Genomic DNA, 11,763 nt, shown 5'->3' with positions numbered 1-11,763 from the left:
TTACCGAGTCAGAAACACAAACACAGTCGAAAGACTCTGAACAGCCTTATTCAATCTCAATACAATCGTAGAACAGTCTACGATCGAGCGAACATTGAACTGCACTCACATCGATCTCTGCGCAGGCGCATTACATAATATTTTATGTTAAAACTTAAGAGAAAACAATTTAAATTTCACTTGTAACTAACTATAAATGTCTATCTCCATAATTTCTAACTAAACTGAAATAACTTAAAAACTCTGAATCCACTAGGCCAATACTGAGCAGTGTTGTTCAGCGAGTGACTATTTTATTTAAGATATCTAACTAAAGAAGATTATTGTAAATCTATTTACCTATATAAATATATCCCTGAGGTGGTAGGTTCGATTCCCGGCTGTGCACCAATGGACTTTTTTTATATGTACGCATTTAACATTCGCTCGAATGGTTTAGGTGTGTGTCAGGATGCTGATCACCAGCTTGCCTATTAGATTGACAAATCATCAAACTGATTCAGAGATCTGAGGCCCGGCCTGAGCCACTGATTTGCTTTTATTTTATTTAAGATATCTAACTAAAGAAGATTATTGCAAATCTATTTACCTATATAAATATATTTTTTATCAAATTCGGTATATATATATATTTCATTAATAGGCTGTTTAAGTATAATAACATTCAAATAATGTGCTGGGATATTGCGGGCTTCTCGATTGTAAGGAAGTTGGATGGATCTGGTTAGCGCTGCGCCTTCTTAAGTTTTTATGCCATTTCCAAACGTATATATCCTATATTTACATAAGTATTTGATTGTCCTCATTTTAACAAGTTAATATTTTTTTAATACAGTTGCTCAAAAAGTGGCGTATTGCAGTGACGTATAGCGTTCAGGATGTGGATATTACAACACGTGCTTTTGCTTTTTCTGTAAACACAGTATTTGATAGTTATCATTTTTATCTTTCACCTTGCTGTGTCAGTCTTTTGCTGGCTGATTGCTGAAATGATCTCGAAACGTCGAGTTATGTAAATGTAATTAATAAAGAATATATTTTTTAATTTTACTCCAACTTAATGAAGAAACGTCAATAAATTAGTATTTATTATAAATTAGTATTTATTATAAATTATATTGATACAATATATTATTCTAATGAATTGGTGATTTATTTCAAGAACTCAATTAAATTAATATTTCGGAAATTATAGTTATAATAAACTATTTTCCTCAATTCAAGTGTCAATAGTAATTTAATATGAAGGGCGAAGTCCCAGGGGAAATCAGAAGATCCCACTTATCTGTTTCTTGTATTATCTTTCTCCATTATTTATATCCGCACTTTGGGATGAGTTATGGCTGTGGCTTTCTTTTATACTATAGACATAGTATATTATATAATATATAATAATAGAAATAGTAAAAAAATGTGTATGATGCTGCTGATAGGTTTTCTAGAATTTTTATTACAGCTGAATGAATGTACTATTTGGCAAGAATGTTTATGTATATTATGTTTGGTAGTAATGCCATAGCAACTGATTCAATATTACTTAGACCTCTCGATAATTGTAGCATCCTTATTGCTTTATATCTAAGATTAGTTTATAGGCCTACATGTGTGAAATATTGAATAAATCATTTGCTATTGTTCTCTCTTCGCACCACCGACATGTGGAACCAGATGCCCAGATGTATAGGGTCAGGAAAAGTGCTTCCTGATTCTAAATAGGTCGGCAACGCACTCGAGTCTTCTGGTGGTTTCAGTGTTTTTATGCTTCGTAAAAATGGGTATTTTTGTTGGGATCGAATGCTTAATACTTAAGGTGTGAATGAAATGAAAAATATGAATTATTAATGTACTTTATTTAAATAAATATAACCAATAACATTTATTACATCACAGGAGCAGGGTATCATAAAACACAAAGTGCTATAGCGAAATATTTACGATAGACAGACCATACATTTTCAGCATCCTTAATGAATTGATTGATCATCACAACTTAATGATGGACTGTCTAATTATTTCGTCTATAACTTAAATTGACATTCTTAAAATAAATAACCTAAAAACGAAGTAAGCACGATGTCATTAGGCCAAAATGAAATAATTTATTTAAGGAATTACACGATTAATTTCAATGTTGTGCGTTTGTCAAAATGTTGGAATTCTACTGTTTATTGATTCAAATAAGTTAGGGGAAAATATTGATTATTGTTAAGTACTATTTTTATCGTAGAGGGATAAGACAATCTGTGGAAACGCTAAAATTCATATGTCAAGTTTATCGTTAGTGTCGGCATTGGCGCGAAACTTCCGTAGATTATACAGAAATTTAATAGAATATAAATAATGGCCACTAAACAACCAGAATTTGCATGTTTTTCTTTTGTTTTTAAATGTGGAATTCGGGCATTTCTTTTCCCTCTATGATTAAATTATGGTTGTACAAAATGAAACATGCACATAATACACCCAGGTATATAAACCACATTAAATTTATTTTACGCGTCACATGTATTAAATTTAAATTACCATAATATATTTTGTGATTATTTTCATGTTTTATCTAATATGGCGCGTAAAATAAACAACAAGAAAACTAAGATATGCATTTCTAACATGTTATTCAGTCTACAAACTAAATACACTTTTTACAATTCATACGTTCAAGCGAGTCTATACCCATTTAAATATACCATCTAAACGATTATTATTAACTTTTGAAAACGTAAACTATGTTACAACTATGAGAGAGACGGAGATATATTATGATAAGACGATAAAAATATTTTTTTTAATTTTCTTTGTCTGTCAAATTTGCTTCAGCTAATTATAAACTTTGGCCCTAACTAACAAAATAAAAGTATGGTATTATTTTAGATATTCCCATAGATATAGAAAGATAGCAAGGAAAGTACAGGTAGTTCCCACACGAATTAAGTTAAATCTTAAAATAAATACATATGATAGATATATCGTGTATCTGTTTACTGCTAGGTTTACATAAAAAATATGACATGTTTATATATGATAGGCAGCTATGAATAAATTGGTATGATTTATGCAGGACATTATACGCATAATTTTCTTTATTGTTTCTACGCAGTTTACAAGCTTCAACTAGTTCTCTATGGTTGTTGAAAAGATTATATTCTATAATACTTTGTTAGTATATCGTAGACTCTAAAATAGTTTAATAGATAAACAATAATGTACGCATTTTAGTGTACGTGTACTAAAGTTTGCTTTCATGAAAGAATTCAACCGTTATTTTTGTGTATATATTTACCATTGCCACGTATTCAGTATAGCAAGCAAAATCTTCGCATGCTCTAGTAACGAGCCCGCGGTATTTATTCGACCAAACCGATTCACCAACAATGGATAATTGTAAATTGTTCAACCATCAAGATGATTTGTTGTATTGTGTGTCTAACTGTACCTGTATCTCTGACGTCTCAATTGTACATGATTACTCGAGTGTACTTTAGCTCTATGCACTATGCTCATAGTAATTTAGGAATTCTCATTTAATTTTTTTATCATACCGACGGACTTAAAAGTATACGTTTTCAAAAGGTAAATTGTTATAACTATTTTAGTAAAGCTAATAATACTGTACATACAATTTGAGGCATTAATATTATTGTTTTAGATTTTTAAGAGAAATTATAAGTACACAGAACGTTAAGTTACTTTGGCAAGATATATGTGGTCGAAACTCAATAAATTAGCGGAAATAGGCCATAAGAAAGGTACCCTAATTAGTCTATCCTTACATGTACTTAATAAATGAGGTACGTTAAAACATTATGACTATCTGTGGATATGATTTACTTTCAAAACTTATAATCTATATTATACATTCGTAATGTCAAAAAAATGCGCCAAAAAATTTACTTCTCGCGCCAAAGTTGCCAGTAGGTACCTAAAACAATATTTAACATACGCATTTCAATATAAAATAACAATTATAAAAAAATGCCTGAAATGGAACGAGACTTTAGTATCTATAATATCATTATTAATTCAATAAATAATCTTAAAAGTCACTTTTAGTACAATCATCAACACAGTTAAAATTTACCAACTAAAAAGTTATGGAGTATAACTACTTTGATAATTGCAAAGTGATAACGAAATCCTAGGAAGGGAAAAAGTATTTAAACTTTTTGGTATAAAACAATGAGTTGGACAATGTTGTCATACCTAAAAAATCGAGTTAAATCGACGAGAACTATATCTAGAAATCTATCGACCTTATAAACGACTAGGTGAACTATTTCGACAGCATAATGGCAGTTATTTGCACGGAACATAGACGGATCCATTCAACATTCGATTTTGTAGGCTGCATACATCTCGACAGTTGCTATGGCAACATTCAAATCCAAGATGGCTAATGACAATTAATCGCGCGTCGTTGCAGGCGCCGGATGCGTCTGTGCCAGTCGTCTCGCCATTCCAGCAGTAGTGTCCTGTCTCCGACCGTTAAGCCCGGGAAGCCAGAAGACGAACCTTCTTTTTCCACTCCTAGGATTAGGTAGGACCTGGGAATAAATAATTTGTATGAGTTGTAATACCTACTAATTATTATACACACAATAAAATAATTCGCTTGGAAATATTAGTTTTTGTGAAGTGAAACTTCTTTATCGGCGTTGGAAAAAGTTTTGGTTACACGTCACATTTTTCCGTTACGCGCCAACTTTTTCTTGTCCCTACCACGGTTTATTCGAAGCCATTAATAACAAAAATATATAAAAACAACAAGTAAAAATTATATTACAATTAATGAAATTCTGTAATAATCTTAGTAGTAATAAGGTAAAATGAAATAATTGTATAATTTGTATTAAAGTGCCTTTTGTTAAACTTTATCTAATTTAATTTAATTTAACCAATTTCTGTAAAGTTGCATACAGTAGATCATTTTTCGAAAAATAAGGTCTTAAAGAAGGTTCACTTTTTACGTGTTTTTAAACTAGGGAAATTTCGTTTCAGTTATTAAGTTCAAATGAAAATATGAATATTTAACAACGACAATAGATAATTTGTAATATTTCCAGTTCGATTCTAGAAAAGTGGAATACCCAGGATCGTGTCACACGAGTTCCCACGGCTCCATAAGCCATAATCGCTGTGGCGTCAGTCTAAAATGACCGTAAATAGCAAAAGCCCTACAGTTGACACGGTTTATGTTTGATTGACAGGAAAATGTGTTTCGAATAGGCTTTGGCGCCTTCGTAACGTTAGGCGTGTAACACACAAAACTGGTACTAACACATTTCGGACATGAATGTATATATATATATATATATATGGCAAATATCTTTTGTGTAAAGAGATCCCAATTAAGCATTGTATGAAATGTGCTGGTACACAAATATTAATATCCAATTTCCAACCTCCTACAGTAGGTTTTTAATTTAATAAGTAAAAATCTCGAGAATTAAATGCCACCTTAAATCTAGTTTCATTTCAATAGTCCATATAATAGACTTTTATTAAGAACATACTTGTTAATCTTGATCTTGGGACACTTGCAGGCGATGTCTACGTTGCGGACGTAGAGGGCGACGGGTCCTCTGCGCAGGCGACTGCGCGGCGCGCGCTTGTACACGGCCTGCACGCTCAGCGCCAGCCGCGCCCATCCCTCGCCGCCCGCCGCCTCGCGACCGACCACCCGACCCATTATGACTGCAATGCTCATCATCATTAACCATAAAAGCTAAAGATTATTCTGTCAACAGTGTAATCATTTTTATTCAAAATACAAAGTATTCATACGAGACGTTGTTTAATTGTTCAATTCGACGGGTTTGGTACCCGCGGTCTCACTTGTGTAAATACAGATGGAAGATTTGGCTTACACTCAAAGTTTTATCTCATAATTTTGGCCTATACATAAAATAAGTACACGTTTTTAGTAAAAAAAGAAAAGAAGTAAGAATGAAGAAATCTCACCGTAGTCTCGGCTGCAGAACTTGTTGAGGTTTAGAGTTCTCGCGCCTGCGCGGCACCGGCCGCACTGCTCCGCTGTCATCGTACATTTTACAAGTCAGATTACATCCACTCGTACATACTTCAATACATTGATATGGGAAAGTCTCAATTGATATTAATAGAGGAAGGGCAAACGATTGAAATAGCGATTCATCAGAAAGCGTTTAAACTGTTCATTAAGGTCTGAAGTCAGAAAGTTCCTTAAGTATGATATGAAAGCCTTTTTATACAGGTAAATGAAACTATTCATATATAGCGTTAAAATGTCAGCAAATAGATTTTTAATAATGGAAGATCTACCAATTAAAATTTCATACACCGTGAATGATGTCTTAGCACACAAAATACATCTTATAAGTAACTGTTACTCGAGTGTTGAGTACATTTTCGTGATGAACTTATATTTGCAGTACAAAAATGTCATATAATGTACATAGTAATTGGCATGCAAGAAACAATGAAATGTTTACCTCGTCTCGCACTTGACACAAATATAAAGAAAACAAAATGTATGAGATGATGAATAAAATATAAGCCCTGAAAGAAACGGGGTTTAATGCAGCCATTGGGATATCAACTTTCTGTTTTAAGATTGTAAACTTTAACGACAAGCACTGTGTTATTAATGTTTTATAAATTATTATAGATTAGGAAATAATTCATTTGAGTTTGACATATCGTTTAGAGAATATTTTGTGTTACTAATACTATAGTATAGTTTATATAACTACTCGGAATTTATCTTATTTTTTTAGATTACGACCGTTAAAAGACAAAATTTTCTTATTATAAACGACAATCTTAAAAAAGTTTAAAATTTGATTCTTTACAAACAATATTGGTTTAAACACAACACTAAAACAATGGACTTTGAGCAGTGTTGGTCTAGTGGCTTCAGCGTGCGACTCTCATCCCTAAGGTCGTGCCCGGCTGTGCACCAATGGATTTTCTTTCTACGTGCGCATTTAACAATCGCTCGAACGGTGAAAAAAAATATGTTGAGGAAACCGGATTGCCTTAGATCCAAAAAGACGACGGTGCGCGTCAGGCACACAAGGCTGATCATCTATTTGCCTATAAGGTTAACAAATGATCATGAAACAGATACAGAAATCCGAATCCCAGAACTAAAAAGGTAGAGCCTCTGTTCTTTATTTTTAATATTTTGTCTTGGTTATTATCAATTATTTTAGACACTCCGAACGATAATTGAATAATTCTTTCACATGTGGTATATTTACACGCAAAATGGCGGTTAACAAATAGTTAATAAATGTGGAACGGTTGGAAGTAATTTATAATGTTTGTAATAGCAATAAATCTAATGCAATAAACCTATTTGAAACGTCTAATTGCCGTGAAAACATTCCGGATGTATCAATCAATATTTTGTAACTCATATTATGATAATGTGATTGATATGGCCACAATTAATGGGGCAGGTTTTATACGCAGTTTATATACCAGGAGTGAAACAAATTATAAAATAATATTTTATAAGGGAGATAATGGAAATAAATATATCCTTTTATTGAGGGATAATGAAGCATACTAACAGTTTCACTTATCCATAATTTTTTTAAGGTCATTCAATACAAACATAAAAGTATATTGTTTAATAAATTACCGTCTAAAATACGAAATACTATCGTGTTTAACTAACTTAACTATCAGAATGAGTCTAGAAGACTTAAATTAGACAGCCTAATGGCAACGTACATCTCGTTCGTGTATATTAGTATGGTATGAATCATAGCCAAAATTTTATTTCATTGTTAATCTGTTATCAATTCGACTTAGGGTCCTTCAAGAAAAGAGCGTACCAATTCTTAAAAGGCCGGCAACGCACTCGCGAGCCCTCTGGCATTGAGAGTTTCCATGGGCGGTGGTATCACTTAACATCAAATGAGCCTCCTGCCCGTTTGCCCCCTGTTCTATAAAAAAATCAAATCTATTATTTTATATTCAATATAGATATAATATAGTTAATTTTTATCGCTTTTATTATAATAAGGACATTTTGGCCTTAAATTAACCGGGCAATGTGAAATATATGAATATTGTGAATTTGATTTGTAATAACAGAATTTCAAATATAAACAGGTAAAGAGCTGATTTTTTTTAAATTTTAAATTCCACAACCAATGAAATGTAACTTTATTAAGAAACTTTGTAATCTATTAGTTTCAAACACTGTGGTCACAGAGATCATAATCTATCACAACAAGTACGATATCAATTTTATTTCTCTAAGGTACCGTTAGGTGAGAAATAATACCATTAACAATTTTAGTTTATCACAAAAAGTGCTTTTTTAATCCTTAGTAAAAATCGTCAAGATAACTTTTGCATTAAATAAGGGAACATTGGTTTAGTAAGTAGCCCATTCATCATTGCCTAAATCTTGTTTAAATAATTATTAACATTAAGGAAATGTTTCAGGAATTTTCCAAATTCTCCATTGAGAAAATACAGGACTTCAATTATTTTGAGGCGCAAACTAGCTGCTGTGGTCTCTGGCAGAATGACCAGCGCTGTGCAACAACTCTGCTCCTCTCTAATGCTGAGCCAGGGCCAATTACAACCACAGCACACACGCATTACACAATTAAAACGAGAGATGACAAACTTAAAAAAAAATTATCTCGCATTATTTTTTTACGTTTGATTATTGTTATTTTATGTGTTTCTGTGTGTGTGTTTTGTTAGTAATAAATCTTATGTGGTGTAATTTAAAGAATGAAAAATACTGTACGTATTTCGATTTTGTTTAACAGAGACACATTGAATGTTATATAAATCATAAGTAACAAATTTCATAACACAGTGCTCCTCATATTTACGAGGAAAAAATAAATTCATTCAAAAACATCTAAATGAACAACCGATGCGGATATTACTTGAAGAATTATTTTTATTTTTAAATATCATATCTAACAAATTATGTACAATGATTAGTATAAGTGGTTAAACCTACTTTGCATTCTAGTCCTTTGAATCCCGGTTAGTTAAATAAAGTATACTTTCTACATACGCAATATATGCTCGTATGGTGAAGGAAAACATAAAGGATCATGCCCATCATTTACCGTTTATAAGTGAGGCACAGATGGCTGATGGACTTCTCCTCTTTTTATAAAAAGTTTTTAAGAAACAATCCATACTTATGACGCTTTTATTTATGTGTTCAAAGATTTATTCACATTATATGACGTTTAAGGTCGTTTTCATTTACATCACGTCTTAATTGGTATATCAGCATCGGTTATCATGCCTGGTGTAGATGTGATGGAGTGCAATGAAATCCACTTACTACTTACCGCGTCCCGGCTCCGCGTCCACCGCCTCCATCGCTTGGACTGCTGTCACGACACGAGGTATACCTATAAGGCAGCATATTATAATTATTCTTACAACCATGACTTAAACTGATGATTATAATCAGTTCTTTAGTGTATGTGGCATTTCACTCATAACTATGCCGTTAAAGGTACAAAATAACTAAGTGGATTATTAAATACGCAAATAAAATTTCTTTAAGTTAAAGGAGTTTATTACATGATTACCCAAACGTCGAGGAAGGCTTTACAGCGGCCTTTAAGAGAATAATGTAAGACATTCCATTCAAAATCATTAAGTCTTATTAAAAGTGTAGTACTCGCGTAAGTTCGCGTAGATAAATATATCTGGAATAAACTTGGAAATATATCTGGGCTTTCAGAATGTAGGAACAAACACAGGGCTTTATAAATGTATTTGAGATTGTTAGCTCTATATAGAAACCGGTTCATATAGATTTCAGCGAACACAAATGCGTTACTGATGGGTGTGCTTGTATTTAAGTGCCAGGTTCTTTTGTTTAAAAGTCTCTTCTAACTTACGTATACAAGGTGCGATATGACTTCTAGACTGCTGATATCCCTTGGCGCATCGATTGCAAGTGGTCCCTGTGACTCCATCCTTGCAAGGACACTGCCCACTCGTCTGGTTGCAGGTCTTACCACTCGCGCCTACTGGGTGGCAGTCGCATGCTGGAAATAGTTGCTTCATATAGTTATATTAAATGACATCTATTAATTGATATCAAAAGTCAAAGTTAAAATTTAAAAAAAAATTCTAGTCGCCTCTTCTTAAAGGTAATTTCATATGGAGAAGGATTAGTAAGAAACTCCATACTGTTCCGTTACCTTTCCCACGCTTATTAGGTTTTATTAAAAAGTAATATGTCATATTTGAATGAAAGAACTAGAACGCCAAATAAGCCAAAGAAGTTCGGCATCACCTTGAATATTACTTTTAAATTAAATCTTAAAACGATTAGTATCATCAAAGTTGTGATTAAATCTACTTAACGTTTACCTTACAAAACAAGGATTTGTGGCCTTCAAGACTAACCCATGTTTATTGTCGTGTAGTGAATTAACCGCATGGACACTACACGCTGAATTTGCAAGAATCTGTAGACGCTACATCAGCGAAGGAATTAATTGGCTTGCAAAGGCAGCTTTTAGTTTCTCGTACAATAAATCAGTAGAAACCGCGTTAAAAACATCCAATATGGAGAATAATACAGTAAAAAATAACTTGTTTAGATATTTGCCTTATAATCGTTATAACTATTAAATACATTATTATTATTACTACTATTGTATGTTAAGAATATTGTAAACAATTTTAGAAGCTTAATAGTTGAAACAGTACACAAACAAACAAACAAACACAAACAGTTGAACAGAAACATTAATGAATTATTAGGCTTAGTTCGAAGCAACATATAATGAAAAGGCCGCTCACCTGTTATCTACATAGAAATAGCATAACAATTTCTTTCAAATTGTGATAGTAATTAACAAAGAAGCCCGTTCACTCCTTCTTCTAATAATTATTAATGTCGCGCACATTTACAGAAGTAAATATTACTTAATTTGTTTAATTATTTAATCCTTTGGAGGACGGGACGGGCTTTGGTATGGGATGCTACTTGTGTGGACATGATAGGCCCGGCCGGCTCACTTCCCTTGGACAAGCAAAAAATCCCGCAGAGCAGGCAGAAAATAATAGACGGCTCAAATATAAGAGTATTTCCTCCAACTTCAATTTTATTCCCTTTGGAGTAGAAAATCTTTGGCCGTAGGGTTCAATTGCACAGAAGCTGGTGCATTCCTCGGTAAACGAATAAGTATCGCTATACAGCAGGAAATGCTGACAGCGTTAAAAGTACACCGTCACAGGGACCAAACTTTGTAATTTGTTTTAGTTTTCTATGTATTATGTTTAAATAGAAATAATTATATATTATGATTACTATTATAGTAGGTTAACAATATTGTAAATCCTAAGTTGTATTAACTTTTTATTATGATAATATTAAATTATATGATACAATGTTTGTTTAATTAAGGAGAAATATTTAAAAATAAAAGATAACATTATGCTTAAACATTGACAAAATCAATCCAAATTTACAGTCAAAAATCGCTAAGCGATTTAAAACTACTGTACTACTGTTTGACAGAAAACAGACAAACTTAGACGAAAATATTATTGTTAGGCCGCACATTATTTTAAAAAGTAAATATTTACAGGTGGAATCGTAAAACTATAATTATCTCCCTCAAAATAAAGGAAGTTCTAGGCTTTTATAGGTTTGTTGACATGCTCATAAAAACCGCTATTTGTGATGTATGTGGCTATTTTATAGAGCAATTAAGTTAAATGTTAGTGAATAGCGTAAAGCTTTTGCTAAAGGTACATGTTTTGCAATAA

The 11,763-nt window shown here is 32.5% G+C and overlaps 1 protein-coding gene across 3 annotated transcripts in view; it reads right to left on the bottom strand.

Moving 5' to 3' along the window:
- Positions 1-1,882: 1,882 nt before the first annotated feature.
- LOC123715527 (netrin-B-like) overlaps positions 1,883-11,763 on the bottom strand; it is a 113,419-nt gene continuing 103,538 nt past the window's right edge. For 2 of the 3 annotated variants that reach the window (XM_045670574.1, XM_045670576.1), the window contains exons 3-7: positions 9,879-10,028; positions 9,318-9,380; positions 5,959-6,030; positions 5,511-5,691; positions 1,883-4,541 (exon numbers count right to left, since the gene is read on the bottom strand). In XM_045670574.1, coding sequence (XP_045526530.1) covers positions 4,391-4,541; positions 5,511-5,691; positions 5,959-6,030; positions 9,318-9,380; positions 9,879-10,028 — 617 coding nt within the window. In that variant the 3' untranslated portion in view covers positions 1,883-4,390. Of the gene's footprint in view, positions 4,542-5,510; positions 5,692-5,958; positions 6,031-9,310; positions 9,381-9,878; positions 10,029-11,763 lie in introns of all 3 variants that reach the window. The other variant, XM_045670575.1, reaches the window with a different exon arrangement.

The sequence above is a fragment of the Pieris brassicae genome, chromosome 10 (assembly GCF_905147105.1).
Source record: "Pieris brassicae chromosome 10, ilPieBrab1.1, whole genome shotgun sequence".
Taxonomy (NCBI): domain Eukaryota; kingdom Metazoa; phylum Arthropoda; class Insecta; order Lepidoptera; family Pieridae; genus Pieris; species Pieris brassicae.
The sequence above is the reverse complement of the archived record's forward strand: the minus strand, read 5'-3'. Positions and strand labels throughout refer to the sequence as shown.